Source organism: Semicossyphus pulcher, unplaced genomic scaffold (assembly GCF_022749685.1).
Source record: "Semicossyphus pulcher isolate SPU_LCO1_2020_fin unplaced genomic scaffold, fSemPul1.0.p SCAF_5, whole genome shotgun sequence".
Taxonomy (NCBI): Eukaryota; Metazoa; Chordata; class Actinopteri; order Labriformes; family Labridae; genus Semicossyphus; species Semicossyphus pulcher.
Genome location: NW_027211726.1, coordinates 27167216 through 27190316, shown reverse-complemented (window position 1 = coordinate 27190316; position 23101 = coordinate 27167216). Strand labels below are relative to the sequence as shown.

Sequence of the window (23101 nt, the reverse complement as noted above, 5' to 3'; positions counted from 1 at the left end):
AAAATAATTGAAAAATGACTTATGGAGAGGGGGTGGGATTAAATAGTTTGTACTTCTTCCCACTGTAGCGTGGTATCAGGATAGGCCTGATCCAGGCCTGACCTGGTCATTTGACCCCACCAGGAAGAGAGCTAGACCACTAGCTCTGCTCTGGGGACCAATAAATTAAAGATGGTATCCACAGGGGAAACTTTACAACTCTTTGTCTGCAGGACCAACATTCCACAGACACCAGATGAAGGACAGCATCTGATAAATCATGGGATTACAGTCAGTTAATGTTTGTCTCACAAGATTAGCTGTGGGGAAATAAGGAACCACATGCTTTGATCCAGGGATGGTGGATCAAAGCATGGAAATCACATTCACACGGAAATGCATAAAGACTGTGGAAGGTTGCTATGTGTTGATCTGGACATTCATCATTAACTTGTACTTTTATCCTCAGGAATCTGCCATGTAACCTCATTCTGTGTATTTTCATCCTGTGGTGTTTGGAGTCTATGTGCAGGTGAGAATCCAGAGGTATTACATGTGGGGAGGTTAGATGGATAAGGATAACTACTTTGGGGTAAAGGATTGGTCAAACTCGCGCCGGTGCCCGGACGCCCCCCCGGGGAGAGGAGACCCTTTAAATGAGAGGTGACAACTTCTCTCGTTCTCTTGCTTCTTCCCTTCTTGTGCAACACCCTGCGTCCCGGCCGCTGACGAGCGCCCCCCCTTCCCGATTAACTTCTTCCCTTTCCCCTTTTTAAGTTTTGCCCGCGAGTAAGCCCAGAACCTGCGTGCACTCTGACGTGCTGAAGACCTCGCGTGTCCATATTGCTCCAGCGTTAGATCTGACTGCTCAAAATACAGACTCTAGTTCTCCCGGTACTCGGACAGAATCTCAGTCCCGAACCCAGAAGACGCATTCAGCCTCCATCCGGCTCAGGCCGCAACGCGGGACTGACCGGCACGTCATCATCCAGAGAGACCGAACCGGCCGTGCGGCGCCGCTCCGAGGGAACCCGGGTACAAGCCCCGGCATCAGAAGCTCCGAACCACTCCGACCTGACGCTCTGCACACGACTCATCAGCAACGCGGTTGACCCTCCTCACCCTCCGAGTAGGTTTAACTTTGGTTTTACGGTATATTGGGGTTGATGCTTTAGTCACAGATTTGTTAGGAAGGTTAGGATAAGGTTTTGGGCGATATACCTCCTAATATCTCAGCTGCTACACTTCACTCCTTTGAACAGGTTTCAATCCATCTTTCATCATATTCATCTTGTTATTAATCATTTCACGTTCATCACCATATTTAGTTATCTCATGTATGTTTAGTAGTATTAGTCAATAAATTCTTCATTTATAAAGTACTGATTCAAGTGTCTTTGTGTGTGTGTGAAGTACTAAGCCTCTGTACACCGCGAAACGAACTCAATTCTAAACTGTAGCAACCTTCAGATTATGAGACTGAATTAAAATAATAAAGTAATTAATTATATGTTTTCCCTGTTTTGTCAAAATTGGGTGGTGCCCCGTTAAATACCTATGATAGGTTAAGTCTTTTAATTTACTTTAAACTTAACTTAACTTAACTTTAAAGTTAACTTCTCGTCAATATGGAGTTCAGGCATTCTATGACAAGTTTAATTAATTATTAAACAATTAATCGACCGATTTACGCTACACCACTCCCTTTCGGATGTGTATACAGAGTCATCAACTATTCGACAATCTGTTACTGCGTTATGCTTTCTATTTGTGTAATTATTGTTTTCTGTATGACCTTTTGTACATGTTCGAAATAAATCTAATCCAATCCAATCCAAAATACTAGTTGGAAGCACTTCTTTGGCATGGCATTCTATGGGTTTCTCAGGTGTGGTGAATATACTATCTTTCTTTCAATCCTCAGCATGATCTCACCGCACTTAGATACTCCTGAAACCCTCTTAAGTTTGAACTTGACAAGGCACTCAAATAATCGTTACTAATACTAACGCCTCTTTCTGACTATAGGCCTTTCTCATTTCTCTATTTTGTGCCTCCTCGTCTCCTCGCTCCGCCTGCCTGTGAGCCGGAAATCGATCTCAGCACGCCATCTTGAAGGATGTCTCAATTCATAAAATGTATCTCGAGGAGAGAGGATCGAGGAGGCTTGCCGGAGGAGCTATGAGGGAGGATTCACCGGTGTATCCTTTGCGGAAGTCTTTTCGGCACCGTGACGTAAAAAGAGGCGTGAAACACAGCTGGAATATACAAACCACGGCGGGAGCCTTTTGCTGCATATCTGTGCTCCTGGGACACCTGTTCCGTCTGACCAGGTATTCTCCACGGCGTGTCTCAAATTTAACAGAGTGCACCAGACTAACCCTAACTGGTGTAGGCCTGGACTTTTTATTTTAAGTTTCCACAGCCTGATGTTCATGTATTGACTGTTTTTGAGCAGAAACAAAACATAACATTTTTGCGCGAGGCACAGTGGGTAACTCATTAATGATTTAAATCTGCAGACACACCGTCAGGTCTGGACAGGATCTCATGCTTATTAAAGTTCTGTGTGCTGAACCTCAGAGAAGGGTCGACTGTAAATGTTTATTTACTTATTGTTGCTGCTGGATCACACGGCTGTATGCTCATGTGCGAGCATAAAACTGACACTGGACAGTTAATATCTGTGGGCACGATTGTTGGTGCTACGTAGTTATGTTTGAGGATTATAATAAATGTTCCTCTTATGTGTGTGAGTTAAATTAAAAAATAAACATGTATGACATCCGTACATTCGCATCAGATTATGCCACGTTGTGAAGTGAATTAAAAGTAACTTGACATAAACACTGTTCTGCTGACAGAGATCATAAAAAACAGCAGGCTGTAACAGATGATGCAGCTGTGCCACACATCATATTTAATTGACGTTGCTTTTAAATGACGGCTCTGAAGCAGGGATGTCTCATGTTGTTAAATGTCTGTTGCCTCGACTCCTCTCTCCTCGTGTCTCTTCCTCGCCTCCTCCGCTCGCATCTCCGGTGGGAGGGACTAAGACGTGAGGAGATGAGTCGAGGAAAGGACTCGAGGAGGTACAAACTGAGAAATGAGAAGAGCCTCTTTTCTTTCATGATGAAATTCCCATGTCACCGCTCCCTGACCCATGGGTTGGCCACCCCCTTCTTCATTGATGGTTGCAAACAAACGACAATATCCTGGTTCCCCTGAAAGCTGCACGATCTGTACCTGAGGCTGTGGCCTGCCCCAAGAAGGAAATCTTGGCTGCCCAAAATTCCCACAGTCCTTGATGCTGAACTAATATCTGTGACAGCTTTGCTGCATAATTCAATCATTGCATATCAGGTGGTTTGCTGGGTTTAGAGCACTCATATCTTTGCTAACAATTGCAATATGGTGGTAGGATGACAATTTTCTCAAGGAATCGTGTTTATCATGCAGGGCGGTGCCCATGAGAATTGCCTAATAATGGCAATGGTCCACATGATCCTGAGTTTCCTGGTCATTTTCCAATAGATTTACTGGATGACTTCACAGAGAGCCTTATGGTTCATCTCATAAGCCCAAAAAAATACAGAGAAATACACATACATCATTCAAGCAAACAAACAAGAGTTCTAACCTACTAGTTAAACACTTATTACCTACTTAATTAATACCACTGTAAAATGCACATTCACATTTCCAATGCTCTTCTAAAATGCAGTATTGATGCTGCTCATGTTAATGAGCTTGACACATAGAGAAAGACACCAGACAGAAAGAGAGAAACAAAATTCACTCTCCTTTAAAAAAAAGGATTTTCCCAGAGTGTACTAGTTGTTCAATAACTTCAGATTCATAAATTCCAGCATGAGCTCCAGTTCTGAAGTTTTTGTTTCGGAGCACTTCATAGTAATGGTTCCAGGCTCCATCTCTGTCTGCTCCGAACCCAAACACACTGACCTGGTAACACCGAAAAATATGCTGTGAATAATAATTGATTATTTTTGTTATAATTTTATAATGTGCAAATCTACAGATAAACTTTTTGAAGACTTTCAAAAAATGTAGTATGCCCATAAAAAAGCAGTATTCACAAACATTTGTCAGGGAAAAGTAGCTGTTTCATTTGTCTGTAAGGCAGGGGTCTCCAACCTTTTTTCATCTGAGAGCTACTTTGAAAAAATTGGCCAAGAGCTACTTGCATTACATCGCTGTAATTGCTGGTGGCGCTCCATGTTGACTTTTTTGTCGACTGAAACTTTGGTACCACAGATGAGGCACACACTGCTCCTTCACATTTGTGAATAAAAACTTTTTAATAAAAACATTTTCTGCTTTTTCTTGCCGTGGCCACCTTCATTATCCATCATAAATCTGGCTAGACAGGTTTGCCTATAGCACTGAACTCCTCACTTTAGCTCAACTAGTGTACAGTATAACTGACCCGACCTGTCGATGGAGGTTGCTGCAACATTGCTGTGATTGGTTCGGTTCAAACTTGCCAGGACAAAGTTTTTTATTGACAGCTGATCGGCCAATCCTTTTATTTTGTATTGGAGGGGGTGGGACATCTGTGTATTTGGTTGAATTGAAGTGGGAAGAGGCTTTCAAGGTGCATTTATTGTTGTTGAATTTTTTGTAGTTTTGAGTCTGTGAACCTCTTTGCGAGCAAGCTACCTGTTGGAGACCCCTGCTGTAAAGGTTCTCAGTCATCCAGGTCGAAGCTTAATCCAAAGGGCAACTGGGTTTGGTTGAAGTTCTTGAAGACGTTTCATCTCTCATCCGTAAAGCTTCTTCAGTTCTAAACTGAGGAACTGAACTTCAACCCAGTCCAGTTGACCTTTGGATTAAGCTTCGAACTGTTTCATGTGAACATCTTTGTTAACTGCATAGGTGCATTAAGATCTATGTAACTATCTCTCTCTCTATCTCTATCTCTCTCTTAGAGTCTCTCATAGAACACTTTTTTTAAAACTTGAAACAGCAACCCTCTTTTGCACTTCCTCCTGCAGCCACAGGCTGGTTAGCCTAGATTAGCAAGACTGAAGATGAGGAAATAGCTACATAACAAACTGTCCTTTTCTTACTTCTTTTTTTGTACATTCTACATTACCAAGATGTGTTGTGTTAATCCGTTAACTGTAGTGTTACGGCTGTTAGGTGATTTTTTTTAACCTTTGGACCTTTGAGACGAATAAACTAATGTAGATTAATAATAGAATCTCAGAGAGCTTTCAAACTTGACATGTTAGCAGCCAGAAAGTTGCTTAACCTAATAAAAAAGCCTGGATGTGAATATCTTAAACTTAAGCCCTTTGGACAGTTTGTCACTAGGCTATTGTATTTTCTGAAGCATTACAATTTCTTATTGCCACAAACTGTAAGTGGAATAGCATAAATAATGATAGTGTGATATGAACCTACCTCATCACAAATTTGCAGGCTGAGAATCAAAGTCATAAAGCCGGTAGACGGGTACCTGCCCTTCTTTTGCAGCCACGTTTCATGAACATATTTCATGAAAGCTGGATTTAGGATCATCACCTGTTATAAATCAGACTTGCACTTAAACTGACACTTAAAAATAACGGTTTTTCTGCAGTTAATGTACATTACTATACATGTTTTTACTAGATAAAACGTTTTATGCAAGTTTGATGCAAAATCATGCTAAATACTCACCAAATCTTTGTTAGCTCTACTCTTTGAATTCACGTTCCTGTTGGAGGTAACACTAGTTGTTAAATTCAGCAGGAAATGACCTGGTTCAATATTTCCTGTCTTAAATGCAACATTGTAAAAAGGAAATCTACATGTTATTCTAAATTCATAAATGCAACTATCCGGTTATTCACGTATAATATCTATCATGACATCTTTTAGCTTTCTTACATTTCTATACACCTCAAATGCCTCCTCTCACAGTCTATCAGAAAAAAGGCTGACCTTATGAGAGAGGAAAGCCTGTACATTGTTTGGTGGTCTCTGGTTGTTTCACAAGTTGAATCAGTGTGTTCTCAAATTACTGTGTAGCTATACTATTTGTAACTAAGGTTCCCTTCAAATACTGAATGGTTTCCTTAATATTACCATCATTAGATTTTTGAATTTCTTATATCTGTCCCTTTCGCAATGGCAACATCGAGTCATAATAATTGTAAAAAATAACCATTAAGAATATAAATGACATTCTTGGATTGTATGATGTTTGATTGTGGATATAGACACATGGAGATACTGATATATGAAAATGACCTAGTTGAAAATAAAATGGCTCACCTCCCCATCCCTTAAACATAACATCAGTTAATGGATCAAATTACGATGCACAATCAATGTGAAAAGGCGCTCAAAGTGATGAACCAACAACGGCCCACGGTCTTTTTATGTTGTTGGTGACTTCTGGAGATTTTTTTTCAGTAAATTATTTCACACATTATACATCATTGTCAGCCATTGCATTGCAGTCATGACTGTTGCTGTTTTCCCTGTAAAGGGACGGCGGGGGGCCATTATGATGAGAAGACCGTTTAGTTTAAGTTAGCCTGTACATGTCGTTCACCCAACACTCTCTCAATGGAGATACAAGCGAGCGAGCGACGAGTCCACAAGCTCTCTTAACTACTTTATTCTGATAAATACACAACTTCAGTCAGTAACCAAAACAGATAGAACCATGATGGAAATGCTTATTTGTCTGCTAATGAATGAGCCAAGGATGTAGACTGTAACTTGGATAATCTGGTCTTTAATTGCCCTTCTCTCCTCTCTAGCACTACCCTGTCATCCAAATATGGTCACTTCTGGCTCCAGAAAACAAACATGGCAGCGGCCGTAAGGCTGAGGCTTTATATAGGCATTTAAGAAACCAATGGGGGAAGTTACAGTGGTAAATTGTTTGATACGTACGCTGGTTTGAAAGCATTGAGGAGCCATTCCAAATCCCTTATCTTGAATGGAAACAGCACAAGATGAGTGGTGTTGTCCAGATAAATAGCACTCTCTGGATACATTACATGATGAGTTGTTTTGGTCCCAACATCTTTCTCATAGCCTTTGGTACGGCCTCTGTTCATTCTAAATGAAACAGGGGAATACAGATTAAATATCATGCAGCCAAAAGAAAACTAAATGGTGATTGAATTTGGTAGATACATTTTTACTCGATGAAACTAGAATGTTGTGAAACTATCAGAAAGACTTTATTGTCTGATGATTTACCTTATTACAATATCATGAAAGTCTATTAGAGGTCCGTAATATGATCCATTCAAATTACCAGAATTCCCCACCACTGCACAAGTCCTGCAGCGGTCAGGGCTGGATTCTACAACATCTGGAATGGGTGGGAACACATGAAACAACTTGTCCACTGTCATCTGGAAGAAACTGAAGTCGCGTCTTTCTTTTTGTAGTTTCTGACAAACATCACAAGACAAATTATATTAATTGTATTTTCATTTAATCCCACTCACTATCTACGTGTAGTACTGCCTCATTTCTAGCCTTAATTCCCAATTTCACCTGCCTCCAAGGTTGGTGTGAATCATAAAGTGTCACAAAGCTATTATAACTAAGGGTAAGTAAGGGCAAGCAGAAATAAGTGGCACCATGTTTAATGATGTAAACACAAAAAGTATACATTTCTTGTAACCTTAAAGAAGGTTATTTATTTAGAGGTTGTGTTTCATCAGTTGCCAACACCTTCTCCGTCCCGACTCGTCAAATATGGCTGCTTGGTCTTTGGCCCTAACAGCCAGTTCTCTATCGTGTCTATCTCTCCACCCTACATATTTCATATGTATGGGGCTGATCCCCTTGGGACAGTTGACGTGGATACTCCTTTAAGACACACCACCAATGTGGCCGCATGCGCAGGCATAAAATGCCCAAGTGCGCATACAATCACTAATTCGTTGATTTCCACTTGGGAGTGGAAGACGTGAGAGAGCAGAAGTTACAAGAGAGAAGTTTGGTTCTTAGTGTTCTTAGTTTTTTGGAAGTTAGTGAAGAATCCACTTAGAACTGTGTAAGCAGGAGAGCTGCTTGCGTGGGCCCCTCTCTGGATAGCTGATTTTCCTCTCTTAATCCATGGTAAAGGATTTCAAAGGGGTACCGTATGACATATTGCACGATTTGCTCTGTTAACGCATCCAGGTATAGCCTACTATCAAAGCTGACCCAGTCAGCAGGTATAGTGTGGCGTCCCTTTCTGTCTAGCTGAGAAGGGTACTGTACAGCGTATTGTAGCATTTGCTCTGCTAACGCGCTCAGATACGGAGTTGCAACAGGTCTTCTCACTTCTCCCTAAACTAATGAGAGAGCAAGAAGAGGCAGCTGGCAGGGCCATGACAGGACTTTGGGGAGTTAAGCGGCACCTATGTCTGTCACAGTCCATGCTGCATCTGCATTATTTATTATTATTATTCATTATTTCCTGTGGGCCTATATAACAAATCTAAATGGCATTTAGAAAGCGAACTATGAAATGTTTGTGACCTTTATTTAAGCTCATGTGGAAAGACAGGGCTGTCGGCCCAGCTGAAGCCGCAGCCGACATGCACCCAGTGTGAACACCTTGAAAGCTCGAGCCGGAGCGCATGTGTGCAGTCTGAAGCAGCCGTTAGACTTTCTAAATATAGCAGTCATAAGTTCGCTAAGTTAGCTCTTATAAATAAGCAATAACCAGTTGCATTTTCAAAAGTACAATAAGCTGGTGGACATGCTAATGATGCTACAGGGGTACAGCTGCAATTTTTAAATGTTTGCCCACTGACCCAACTGCACAATTTGACGAGTTGGGAGTGAGACCGAGGCTGCAGTTTGCAACCTATTTTGGTTTCCAGTGCAAAAGGTGCTGATGTAACCATAGTTATAGTTGCCAGTTGTTAGTATATCTCACAATTCACAGTGAACAAAAAAGAGAATACTGGTGCTATGTCTTTAAGGATAAGTTGACATTTACCTTCCACCAGTTGAAAGCCTCCTTTGAGGTTTTGTCGTTTCTTGACAAAAAGGGCTTATGAGATGCATTTACAACCTTCCTAAAGCCTGGATCATCATCGTTTAAGCATTTGTGACATGCACAAAGGCTTGACTGCTGAGATCCGAAGGAATGCAAAGTGTGCTCCCATGTTAACAGCACACCAATTACAGCAGGGATACACAGAAGGTAAAAAATACATCTGAGTTTGCTTTCATTCAATATGGAGAGCATCTTGGCAGCTTGAAGCTCTTCAGTGAAGAACAGAGGCAATCTGTGGATACAATATGTAATAAAACACATTAGTCAGTTTATTATCACAGAAACCCTGTCATGAATAAGCCTACAGCAAAACAAAAACATACAAAAAAACAACCAACCTAGAGTACCACAGTAACACTGGAACAAAAACATTAAGCTGGTGATCTATAGTATGTCGGACTCCGTAGTTTTCTCTGGACCCCTGCCTACTCTGACCAGTGATGACATGTATAGCTGCATGTCATCATTCAACCGCTGGCTGTCGAGGTGGTGTCGAGCAAACGATGTGGGCTTCATAGATAACTGGCAGACATTCTGGGGAAAGCCTGGTCTGATTAGGAGAGACGGCATGCATCCCACTTTGGATGGTGCAGCTCTTTTGTCTCTTAATATGGCTTAGTTTGTTAGTTGTAAAACCTGACAAGCCAGAGTTGAGACCAGGAGGCAGAGCTGCAGTCCTACATGCTCCTCTGCGCTTCTCTTTGAGCTGTTTCCCAGCCACAATGTTAATGTGATAGAGACTGTCTGCCCCCCAACCCAGGCCTTTTATTACAGTTAATTTAAAATTGAATTATTAAACAACTAAATAATTAAAATAAATTAAAATTAAAACAAATTGTGCCAAAAAAATGAAAATAAAATTTGGTCTGTTAAATATCAGATCTCAGTCATGTAAAGCTCTATTAGTAAACGATCTGATATCAGATAATCATATTGCTTTATGTGATACTCACAAAATAAGTATTTTGTTGAGATAATTACTTTTTGTTTCCTTTCCTCTAAGAATCACTTTTTGGTTAATTGCAATTGTATTATTTTATTTTATTCTGTCTATTTTATTTATAATAAGAAGTTACAGAGAAGCACACTGACATGCTGTTGCATAAAATGGACACTTGGTGGCAGCACTGACCAGCAGCGTCACTGGGACTTTGCAATGTGCAGCGGGAGTTTGGCTCATAATCCAGATAGATGGAGAAAGAGCAACAATTCTCCTGCTTCGCTGATTCCTGTGTGATATTTCTAATATTTCCAGGTTAGTTACTTGTTTTTAATGTGGTTTCAGATGTTTATAAACTAATATGAATCCCCGATGATGTGTGATCTTTGAGCTAAAAGTGTTTTAAAAGTATGAACATTTAAGTGTTACGGTACGTGACGGTTGTAGATGAGAAAATTGCGCCTGACGTCGTAGCGTCGTGAATCCTTTCGTTTATTTCTTTCGGCTCCTGGACATTTGTGAGTTATTTCTTTGTGCGAAAAGAAGTTGTGTGTGTGATACATTGTTAAAAAGGAAAGCTAATGCTAATCTGCAGGTTAAGATCAGCTACGACTGCAGCCCTGTTTAAGTGGCGCGCACGTAGCCATTGATATGGTTCTGGTTCATGAATATAGCACTAAGCTATTAGCCACGTTTAGCATTCCAGTTTGCGTTCATATATATAGTGTAAATGTAATATAGCTTAACTGCAAGAGAGATTTATTCTGTTATGTCAAGTTAACACTTATAAAATGTATAGTTATTACAAAAAATTACTCTTTGATGAGAGGTTAAAGATGACGTGTGTTTGAGGGAGAAGCTCACACATGGTTGATGATAGACAGAAAACGCAATTTAAAGTGAAACTGTTTATTTAATGTTTGCTTATCTGCCACTGTTCTGTAAAGCACTTTGGTCAGCTTACGTTGTTTTAAATGTGCTATATAAATAAATTTGACTTGACTTTACTTGACTTGACTATGAATGTTGAGAAGTTTATTTTTGGAAAATATGTTAAAAGAGACATTTCTGTGGAAACAGCCTTTTAAAGGACATATGGTGTCATGTATTCCAAATGTGGATATAACCTTTGCTTTAATGTAAAGCAGATAAAATAACAGAAAATAATTCATTTTTGCAGTTGAATGTTTAAAGTGAATATGTAAATAAATAATCCAGATAGATGGAGAAAGAGCAACAGTTGTCCTGCTTTGCTGATTCCTGTGTGATATTTCTAATATTTCCAGTTCACTCCACCAGTGGATTATCTACATATATCTGTCAGTGGAGACCTAGCCGGGACCTGCTACATTTACTCTCTTTAACTGAAACTTGGCTGTGTCAGGAAGAATATGTTAGCTTAAATGAATCCACTCCTCCCAGTCATCTTAATACTCATACTCCTCGAGACACTTGTTGAGGTGTTGGAGTGGCAGCTATTTTCAATTCTAGTGTTCTAATCAACCCTAGACCAAAACTTAGTTTGAGCTCTTTTGAAAGCCTTGTTTTTCACATCCAGCTTGGAAAACTTGAATTCTCAGTTTTTATCAGATTTAGTCCTGAGTACAGATAAAATAATTACTGTAGGTGACTTTAATATTCATGTGGATGTTGATAATGATAGCCTTAGCATGGTGTTTATGTCTCTCTTGGACTCTATTGGCTTCACTCAAAGTGTAAACTAGCCTCACCGCTTTAACCACACCCTCGACCTTGTTCTAGCTTAAGGCCTTGAAACCAAAAACTGTGTCTTTCCACAAAATCCTCTTTTATAGGATCACTATTTTGTAACATTTGATGTCCTATTAACTGACTACACTCCAGTTAAGAAAAATGTACTCATAAGATGTTTGTCTGATAGGGCTGTAGCTAAATTTAAGGAAGCAATTCCAGCTGCTTTTTAATTCTATACCATATCTTTTTACTACAGAAAGCTCTTATGCTAATGCTAGTCCTTCTCAGCTTGATCAATTTGTTGATAGTACTGCAGGTTCACTGAGAAGTACTCCAGATTCTATTGCCCCCATAAAAAAAGATTAATAAACGACAGAGGCTAGCTCCATGGTATGACTCAGAAACTTGTAACCTGAAGCAAATGTGTAAATTTGAAACAATGTGGCGATCCACCAAAACAGAAGAGTCTTGTTTACTCTGGCAAAATAGTCTTAATAAATACAGGAAGGCCTTATGGCATGCCCCTCCCTAATGGAAGAAAATAAAAACAATCCCAGGTACCTTTTCAGCACTGTAGCCAGGCTGATAGCTATAGCCCTCAGCAGTAATGATTTCAAGGGATTCTTTAATGACAAAATCCTTAAGATTGGAAACAAATTTTGACCTTAACTGGTACAGATTTATCTTTGGAAACTGCTCAAAAACCTGAAGTTTACCTTGACTATTTTTCTCCAATTGACCTTCCTGAGCGAAATTCTCTGATATCTTCGTCCACATACATCTAAATGACAAAGGACACTCCTTTGAAGACAGCAAGGTTGACATCCTGGCCAGAGAAGACCACTGGTTTGAAAGAGGCGTCAAGGAGCCATCATGTTAAGCTGGAAAAAACATCCCTCAACAGAGGTGGTGGCCTAAGACAACATCTATCACCCGCTTACAATGCAGTGTTGAATTCTCTGCCCAAACAGCTGAGATCACGCTTACACTCAGGATCATGTGAGCCTAACACCCCTTAAACACCAGAGGGTGTTAATGACTCTCAGTGATACTAGGTCAACAGCTTAGGTTAACGACTCACCCTTTATTACACATCTATTAGCATACTAATGAACTGCAGAGGCTTATATTTCTAGCTCCGTCCACCAGTCAGTTTAGAACTGAAGAAGCCTTTCTGATGAGAGGTGAAACGTCTTCAAGAACTTCAACTAAGTCCAGTTGCCTTTTGGATTAAGCTGTCCTTATCAACAGGCTTTGTAAAGTCATTTAGACCAGTGGTTGTCAACTAGTCCAGCCTTGGTACCCACCACCACTTCCTTAATGACAAATCACGATGCAAATTTTGGACATTTTTTTAACCACTTTAACCACTTATTTAATGAACAATGGTGCAGTTTGGACCTGAGATGGAACAAAACTCATTTCAACAACATTTTTTCAAGTTTCAAGAATATAAATGTCGCTGGGTTTACCAAATTAGAGTGTGAATAAACTACACTACTACAACATGCACATCATAGGAAACCCATGTCCTTCAAAATAAAAGTGCAGCATAGACTTTTTGCCACAACTTTCAAGCACACATCTGTGACCAGCTCCGCGACCCATTTTTAGGTCCCGACCCACCAGTTGAGAACCACAGTTTTAAACTATCTGTAATTAAGCCTCTTCTTGGAAAGCCTACTCTTGATTCAGGTACCTTAGCTAACTATAGACCTATATCTAACCTTACTTTTATTGCAAAGATCCTGGAAAAAAGTAGTCGCTAATCAATTATGTGACTTTCTTCAAAACAATAGTTTTTTTAGAGGATTTTTCAGTCAAGATTTAGAGTCCACCGCAGCACTTGTGAGAGTTTCAAATGATCTACGTATTGCTTCAGACAGAGGACTTCTCTCTGATCTGTTAGATCTTCGTGCTGCTGTTGACACGATAGACCATCACATCCTGTTACAGAGATTAGAACAGTTAATTGACATTACAGGATCCAAATTAAGTTGGTTTAAATCCTATTTATCAGATTGATCTCAGTTTGTTAATGTGCATGATGTGTCCTCTATGCAAACCAGTTAGAGATGGCAGCCACGTTCACTTCAGTGACCTGGAACTTCAGATCTCATTCAGCTGAATGATTCGTTCATAACAATCGTTCACCAGGTCGTTCAGTGATATTTCCAGTTTACCCGTAACTCCCTCACTCCTTCCTCACTTTCACACTAACCATATGTATTCCCGGGAGTTCTTGAGCTCCCTTGTCTTGTATGTTCCTGGGGATAGTTGCTGCAGACCACCTGCTGCTTTGGACCTGGGGTCCGTTTCAGAAAGCGGGTTTAGTGAAAACCCCGGGTTTGTTAACCCTGAAATGAAGGAATGAAAACCTCAGGTTTGCCGTTTCAGAAAGAGAGATAACTTCAACTCTGAGTTGGTTACTATGGTAACTGTGTCTGTTTCGCTCTGTCTCCTCCCTCTAGGCTATAAAACCCTCATTCGACTTCCTCATTCATTCAGCCTGTCTCACGCGCGTGTTTGAGCGGTTAACGAATTAAAAGAAGAAATGTTGCGTCTCTGTGGTGCTCTGACCCCTTTGCAAAAGTATTTTATAATTATAATTAAATAATCAAAAGAAAAAAATCTGTGTCAAAGTCATCATTTGTAGATTTTCCACCACCACTGCCGAGAGCACTCAAATAAGACAAATGATCACTTATTTGGTCCTCTTCATTTCCTACCAATACAAAAGCAGCCGTTAGTTGTTGGAAATATATATATATATATATTTTTTTTTTAAACTAACACAATTCAGTTAAAACAACTAAACAGGATGTAGGTGAAAGAACATACTGTATGTGAAATCAGCATTGTGTTATGAATGATGTTCTGGTGTTTTATTTTTAGATGCTTCCGTGTACGTTTTTCTCTTTTCACTTAACTCCGGCTGAACCTACTCAGAGTTGATTGAACTAACTCTGTTCAGCTGTTCTGAAACCAAAAAGCCAGCGACTTTCAGCTCAGGGTAAGTCAAACCACAGTCCGGGGTTAGACTGAGGGTTAGTTGAACCACCTTTCTGAAACGGACCCCCGCTCAACTCAGACTGCAACAACTATTGATATCAGTCTTCCCCATAGTATCATTATTATAGTTGCTACTGCTAATAGTAGACCTGTTAACTTCAACTGTTACAATTATTATTATCAGCCTCTCATCTTTATTCCGCTGTTCTTGTTAATTTTTACACATTCGTACCATTATTATTGGCATTGTAATGTATTATCTGTTGTTGTTGTTGATGATGTAACAAGAACATATGTTGTTTTTGTTGTTGCTCTCTTTGCCTGTCTCTGTCCTGCATCTCCCTCTATCCCACTTTTCGGCCCACCCATTCGAGGCAGAAGGCTGTTCAACATGAGTCTGGTTCTGCTCGAGGTTTCTGTGCTGAATGTTGCTAAGTTCTACTTATGGTGGATTCATGTTGGGTCTCTCTCTAAATAACATAAAACAGAGTACAGTCTAGACTTGCTCTTTTTGTCTTGAGATAACTTTGGTTATGATTCGGCTCTATACAGGTTTCAGAAATTTGATTTGATTGATTGATTACAATTTACACTCACCGGCCACTTCATGAGGTACACCTGAAATATCTAATGTAATCCAGCACACCAGCTCAGCCATAAGATTTGCTTTTATGTTTCCTGTAATGTACAGGTTTTTTTCTAAGCTGTCATAGAGGTGTTAATTCAATGATATTTCAGCGTCAAGGTCATTATTGGTGGTGGGGCTGTACTGAGCCGTCCAGGACTCAGACTCGAGTCTGACTCAGGACTCGTGACTCGATTTGGACTCGAGCAGTGATGACTCTGACTTAGACTCTGACTTGTGCATTGACAGCATTTGGACTTGGAAGGCGGAGAGGAGGACTCGGACTTATTTATTGACAAGGACTGTTTTATTGTTTTGAATAATCTATTGAGATTGGAGTGGGGGCTGTCACCTGCATTTCTCTGCATGCGCGATTACTTGCCGTCTTGTTCAGCAACTGTTCCAGCTCCACAAATCATGCGTTTTGCTTTCAAGATTTTACACCAAATGTTAGAAAGCTACCTGGATATTTTGTGAGTGCAAGTGCACAAAAAGAATACCTGCATACTTAGATGATGTTATTAAATCCAAAGTTTAATTTACAGCTATGTTACTGTCACTGTAAATTTGTAGATATGTGTATACAGCATTAGGTGTGTCATAGTGATGCGAGGATTGCAGTCATGTCACTGTGGATTGGGCTAACGGGGTCTTAAATATTGAAACTTTTGTTAATAGCGGGTGGGTTGCAGGTATTTTTAAGTTTATTAGACACCTGCAGCGATCGCACCGCAGCAGAAACGAGGAGTGTGTCTCTCCGACACACAGCGCTGTTACTTAATCATTTAAATCTCTAGACACACAGACATGATCATTCAGTATCTAGAAATGTGTTTTCTACACATCCAAAAGGTCCCACAGTCAGTTGAGGTTACAGTGAAATAGTTTGGAGTGAAATAGTTGGTGTAACTGCGGTCCTCCTTATAAATCCTGAGCTGCATCAGATCTGTCTTCAGATTGTTATTTAAGATGCTTAAAAGTTTTTCTAGTTCTCTCTGGAGTTTCCTCTGTCCTGTCAATTTATAACAGCTGAAATCAGTTTTTAGTTTTGCTGCTTAAATGTCCCACGGTATTTGCTGCAGTGACATTACTGCACACATGGAAACATTTTTGTAAACAGCTTCTTTAATATTTCCAAGTATATAGTTGAAGAGGACATTCATACATCAATACAACACAATAAAAAATGACCTGAAAAGCTGCTCAACATCACTTCTAATCATTTATTCATCATTTGGCTCCATGTTTTAACAACATCACACCCTCTAAGACTAAGAGTACAGTATAAACATGGACTCACAGATGATAGAGAGTTAGCTTTTATAATAATTAAACCTTGAGGACTCGGACTTGGATAATGGGGACTCGACTTGGACTCGGACTCAAGGTTTGGTGACTCGAATACAACACTCGGCCTCAGTAATAAACTCTCAACAAAACAAAAGTCAACAAAAACTTCATCAAAGCACAATCCATGGCAGTGCTGTTGTATTGAATTGCATTAGATTGTATAGGTGTACCTTGTGAAGTGGCCTGTGAGTGTATAGTAAACTATATGTATTGTAAACACATTAAGAAATATGCTGTCCAAGTTACATGTAATCTTGGACAAAGTCTCCCACCCACTTCATGAAGTGGTGGTTAAAGCTCCTGTGAGGAGCATTCATTTTGTGTCGTGTCACTAGTAGCAAGCAACAACAGTAATATTGTCATTTATTAAAAGATCCAAACATGAACACTGTAAGCAGGCTGTTGATCATTATAAGTTAATTAATTAAACAGCATTTAAGTTTAGGAATTATTTTGTACCACACTTAATAGCTGTTTACAGACTGGGTGGACACAGAGTGTGCTAAAACACACAAGAGGGTGAATTCTCCTTTGCAATAATTCCCTAACTGTTTAGAAATGGATAAGCAAAATCACACATTTTTTTAATAATAAATATGAGTGTACATGATAGAAGAGTGGCATTAAAATGTGCCAGAATTCTGGCTATCTCCGGCCAGCCCTAAGAAAAAATCCCAGGGGTGCCACTGTCACAGTCTACAAGTTTGATGTATTGTAAGGTACAGTGTGAGACTACAGGGAGGATATTCAGAGGTGTTTTAAGCTTTAAATACAAAATATTTAGCTTGACTCATCTAAGCAAAGAAGCTCCAAATAGTATGATGTTATTAATATTATACGAATAGTATTAGGTTACAGAGTAATAGCATTTCCCATTGAATTGTGTCTTTGTCATGTAATTGTCACTCCAGACAAAAAGCATAGAATTAAGACAGTAATTTACATTAAGACAGTAATTTACATTAACTGTTTTAGGAAACAGAAAGTCCTGGAAATAGTTTTTCCATTTTAAATTTGAGCTCTCACAACATTAAAACACTACATTGAGTAACTATATGCCAGATTAGAACAATAGAATAACAAATACAAACATTAGTAAGAAATATATATTTATATAGATTTTTTTTTCTTACCTGAGAGGAGAACAAAAAACAGACATGTGAGGCAGGACTTTGATGACTGATCCTGTCGAACATCAACTGTCTACCAACTAGAATCATATGGTAGAAACTGCCTCTGTGGTTGGGTTGGCAGCATGCCATAGCAATGCTGTGTGAAAGACTCCTCCATGAGGAAAGTGTCACTGGTAATTTACATTTCAAATGTCATAAAACAAACACTGAATGAATAGCCAGTGTTAGTTATCAGTGTTGTGTAGTTTGGTCTGTGGCCATGGGCAATGGCTTTATCCAGTTATCAGTGTATTTTCTTGCCAGATTCTCTCACGGCCAGGGGAGGAAATACAACAGACCTTCACTGCAGATCGCAAAGGCCAATGGCGCCCCCATTTTTCATAGGGATGGCCACAGATGGGAACAGAAAATCTTGAGGTAACACACCAAAACCAAAACAAAAAATACAGACACACACATCCCCCAGTGGGTGCTGGATCCATAAAACAATCCAGTGTATCAAAAAATATATATAAAGATTTGCACACCAGGAAGCTCCCGTAGAGGATGTCATTCAGCACAAAGTGAAGTTTCGAGCCAACATGCTCTTCTTCAGACTTATAAAGTCATTTGTAAGTCGCCGCAGCTTAAATCCCTCTTCGGCAGGACTAACTTTTGTGACTTTTCTTGTTTTTTCTGTGGGTACACATGACATGCACACGTTTTTGTGTGGGGTTGCATGGTATATGTACAAACAGAACTACAATTAGATCGTCATGTAAATAGTTATATATTTCTTTATACACATTTTTATGTATACTTTGTATACATAGAGAAAATTTTGCCATGAAAGCCCAAATTTGTTGTCTTCTGGCACATTTCAATGCCACTCTTCTATCATGTACACTGATATTTATTATTACAATTTTTTTTTATTTTGCTTATCCATTAAGGGAATTATTGCAAAGGAGAATTCAGCCTCTTGTATGTTTTAGCACACTCTGTGCCCACCCAGTCTGTAAACAGCTATTAAGTTCGGTACAAAATAATTCCTATACTTAAATGCTGTTTAATTAATTAACTTATAATGAGCCACAGCCTGCTTACAGTGTTCATGTTGTGACGGCCTCCTGCCAGTAGGGCCTGCTGTCTGTTTCTCTGTTTTTGGTGTTTGTGTGTCATGGTGTTCTTTGTCCTTGCAGGTCATTGGTGGTTGGTGCTGCAAGACCTGGCCAGTCTTGCAAGGGTGTAAGCCCATGCAGTCAATCTGTGCGCTCCCTCTCTCCTCCTCTACTCAGTCCTACCGGGCTCAGCTTGGCAAGGTTGGGTTCGGTTCACCCACAGCTTCTCGTCGTGCATTTCTCTTCATTTATTTTACAGTTGAGAGGCATTGTTTATTTGTGCTTATGTAATAAAACATTTTCATTCTTGTGTATTTGTCATGTCTTTGAGCCGGGTCAATGTTGGGATCTTTTAATAAATGCCCAGCAAGCACTTTTGCGGCTAATAGAAGACTAATAGCCATCAATATGTAGACCTGGTGTCTGGGCTAAAACATGGCAAAATTGGTCTATTTGAAGACCTTGATTAAACATTTGTGTTTAGACCAGATTTCACCTGCTTCTGTCACAAGATTCATCACACTTTCACAAACATTAAGGGCAATTTCAAGTCTCATAGCAGCTAAAATGATTATATAAGTGAGCAGTGCATCATAGTCACCAATTTATTTGTTTTTGCAAAAATGGGTTGACCTGGATTCAATCCCACTTCAGGTGCATTCAAGTTCTCATCTCTGTCGGCTACCGAACTCTGTTGTTGTCGTTGATGTCGTAACCCTATTTTAGCTGGTTGAAAAAAGGTTGAAATTAGCTCTGAGATGTTCAGAACTGATTTCAACCAAATTTCAATTTCAAAATCCCGGTTGGTGCTCACTGGGTATTAGACACTGTTGGAAAAATTAAAAAACTTTATAATCATATGTTTTAGAGTTGAAGTTATATTTTCAAAAGTTTTCATCGACTGCAGACAATTCTGTAAAAACACAATGAGAACAATGAACAAAATGTTTCCATTGCACACAGTGCTTGCCTAGGAGTCAAATGTTAAGTGACGTTAGTTTATGAGCCAGTGGCAAAATGTAGCACATTAGTAGCATGCTAACGATTGCAAGCTAGCTAGCTGTCGGTGAGCTAACATTACCCAAATATAACTACAGGGTTTAAAGTAACATGGATTTGAATATGAGTAGCACGCCAAACACAGCCTAGTAATGCATGTCTGTTAACAAGGCAAACAAAAACATTGCTTACCTTTATCAGTAGAGCTCTGAAAGACATGGCGTAGAGAAAACTGAGGTTTTAAGACTGGACAGACTCGTATATGTTCCGTGGCGATTATTAAACGCAGACATTGTCTGGCACTGTCACTCCGTTTGTCTCTGTTAACAGAGACTCCAGGCTGCAGTTTAGTTCAAACACTTCATTGATAAACCTGAGAGTTACACAGAGCTACATCAGGCTTCATCATCATGACTAGTTTTTCTGTTATTTCCGCAGTTCTGTTCTTATTTGATTTGACGGATGTTCAAAATGTATAAATGTATGGTACTGAATCCTAATGCAGGTCAGACATTATGATGTTCCAGACCTTTGCTTGAGAAATAAAATCTCTAACTGGACCTCCTTCAAGTTTAATTGAGTAGCCCTGTTCTAGTGGGACGAACAGGCAAGTCATTAAATTGAATTCATTGTGCTTTCCTAATATGTGTGATTACAAATAAAACGTTGACTCATGTCTCTTTCTGTCTAAGTTTATGTTTACTGTTCTATCTCCACGTGTGATTAATAGAACATGCTGTGGTCATACTTTACAGAGATGAGCGTCTGAATGTCATTGCAGAAGTCACGAAAATTCAGGGCCTTGAACAAAGGTAACATTTACACTGTCATAACTTCTTTTTACTTCATGTGCTGTATTTTGTTTAGATTCATAATTTATATGTTTTAATGTCTTCATTTCTACAGCTTACATGACATGAGCATTGTTGAGGAGGACATGGGGGAAAATGTTTTCAATGACCCCTTGAACGGTGTGTAAGTAGTACTTCCTAATTACATTACTTACTATGTAGTGTTGTTTTTATAAAAGTTATTATAAGTTATATTGTTGTTTTCTGAACATGTCCTTATTTACAGAATTGATTGAGCAGATGAGGGGTCCCTGTACTTTCATCAAAAAGATGATGGAGAGAAAGATGACAGCTCTGATGACGAGTATCTTCCACCAATTTGTATACGGTGTGTTATCAGTCAGTCTTTACTCTGCTCTTGTTGTGTGGTGTCTGTTTTTTTTATGCCTTAATGTTGTGCCTCAACAGAATGAGTGGCGCTTTGAAGAAAGGACCATCTATTGATCGACTTCCAGTTATTGGTATTGAAGAGACTGTGCATGACCAGCTTGCACATGAAGACCCTCCTGATGAGCCTTCTCCCTGATCAGGCACCTGTATTCCCAGACCCACAGCAAGTCCTTTGTGAAGATGACATCATAGGTGCCAGAGCTTCAGTAGTATATGAGGACTGGCTACGTTTCTGACCCTGCCTGTTGATAAATGTACAGGCCTTTTGAGAACTGGAGTGGAGTGCAACTGTGTTGCCCCCTTTGAGATCAACATCATTTCCAAGGGCACAGCAACGAGTGTCGAATGGGTAAGTCTTGACAGTTACAACATATCATAACTGTATGTTTGACAACCCGCCATAAGTTTCTAGTGATAGCCAGTGCTGTACATGCCTAATGCAGTCATTACTTTTATTTGACTTTTAGATCTGTCCCAATGGACACACCTTGTGGAGGTGGAATTCCAAGCCTGTCATGAAGTTTGGGATGGGAGCTGGAGATTTTATGTTGTCCACCATCTGATAGCTAATATAGCTAGATAGCTATTGCTAGCAATAAACGCTAACATTAGCCATCTAATTAGCATGCTAATATAAGTTAGCATGATCAATAAAAGCTAACATTACCACAATACAGAACAAGTAATAACAACATTCGCTATCATGTAAGCTATGAACTACAGTTTTACAGACTAAATAACTAAATACAATGTCTGAATCAATGTCTGAATCTAACCCTGACCTCATCACTTGACGCGCTTGTAGACGACATCATTGGACAACGTAGCTTTTTGGAACCTGAAGGCCACCGTAGTTTCTCCTACGTGCTAGGAACGGGAGGGGGAGGGAGTGGGTATTCAGTTCGTTGCAATCTGCTTTCTCACCGCTAGATGTCACTAAATCTTGCACACTGGCCCTTTAAGTACTAACTTGGCGATAGTGATAAAAATTATGATTTAATTTAGTTTATGGCGGATAAACGGACGAGTTGGATATCAACTTGAAACTTCAGAATATTATCTTCTACATCAACCTTTGAGAGAGTTCTCTGGTTGGGTCCAGCTGTTGTTCGCTCCGCAATGGGTCTCTACCCGGTGAAAGGCCGTCACTGCCGGTCGACAGATGCAAGGATCGATGTTATTTTTTAGCTGGCTTGGGCATCCACCACAGTGGATCGGTAGAAGTCTCTGGTTAACTGCCTGGGCAAAACACGCTGGTCCCACATTCAGTGCTGGTAGTCAAAAACCGAAGGTGGACAAAACTTCTTCATTAACTCGTTTAAATAAATCGCCGTTAATAATAATTTCGCCGGCTGGACGTTAACACCTTCCAACTATAAAAGCGAGCTTTACTGATGTAGAAAAGAAAGTAAATCAGGCCTGCTCTGCTGAGTTGGATATAACGCTGCGTGACTTTGGCGGTCGAAAAATTAAGAAAAAAACAAAAGAAAGTCCGGAGAAAAGAATTAAGATAAAGAGTATATGAGGCTCCTTGGTGGACCACAAAAACCAAAAGAAGACACGGACAAAAAAGAAAGTTTGTGGTTTTATCAGTGTCGTGACTCGTCACTTTGTGGGCGGTCTCTGGCTCTCATTTTACCGCCACAAACTTTCTTTGTCTTTAAAATAAGGAATTTTCCTATATAATCACGTAGTTAATTGTTGACAGAATTTCCGCGCAAAGTAACAAATTCTTTATCACTTGTCAACACTAGAGGTTCAACAGTTGTTATTAAAACATGCATTAAATGAAAATAGAAGCATAATCATGAACATAAGATAACTACGGCAAACATACTTTATAAGCATTATAGATTATTAAATGGTGCATACATTACACAAAAATGTAATGTACAGAGGTGGGAATTTAAATATTTTGCTGGGAAACACAAATTGAGTCACATTAACTTGCCTCCTGATTGGACCACAAGTTTAGCTTAAT

The 23101-nt window shown here is 39.6% G+C and overlaps 1 protein-coding gene across 1 annotated transcript; it reads right to left on the bottom strand.

The window, feature by feature from the left end:
- Positions 1–3692: 3692 nt before the first annotated feature.
- LOC138609448 (CMP-N-acetylneuraminate-beta-galactosamide-alpha-2,3-sialyltransferase 1-like) lies at positions 3693–10510 on the bottom strand. Its single transcript, XM_069682087.1, has 8 exons — positions 10377–10510; positions 8948–9239; positions 7204–7400; positions 6892–7059; positions 5665–5701; positions 5407–5526; positions 3814–3942; positions 3693–3728 (listed from the first exon to the last, which is right to left on the bottom strand). Exons 1-8 carry the CDS (start codon positions 10508–10510, stop codon positions 3693–3695), a joined length of 1113 nt encoding a protein of 370 aa, XP_069538188.1.
- Positions 10511–23101: the final 12591 nt, after the last annotated feature.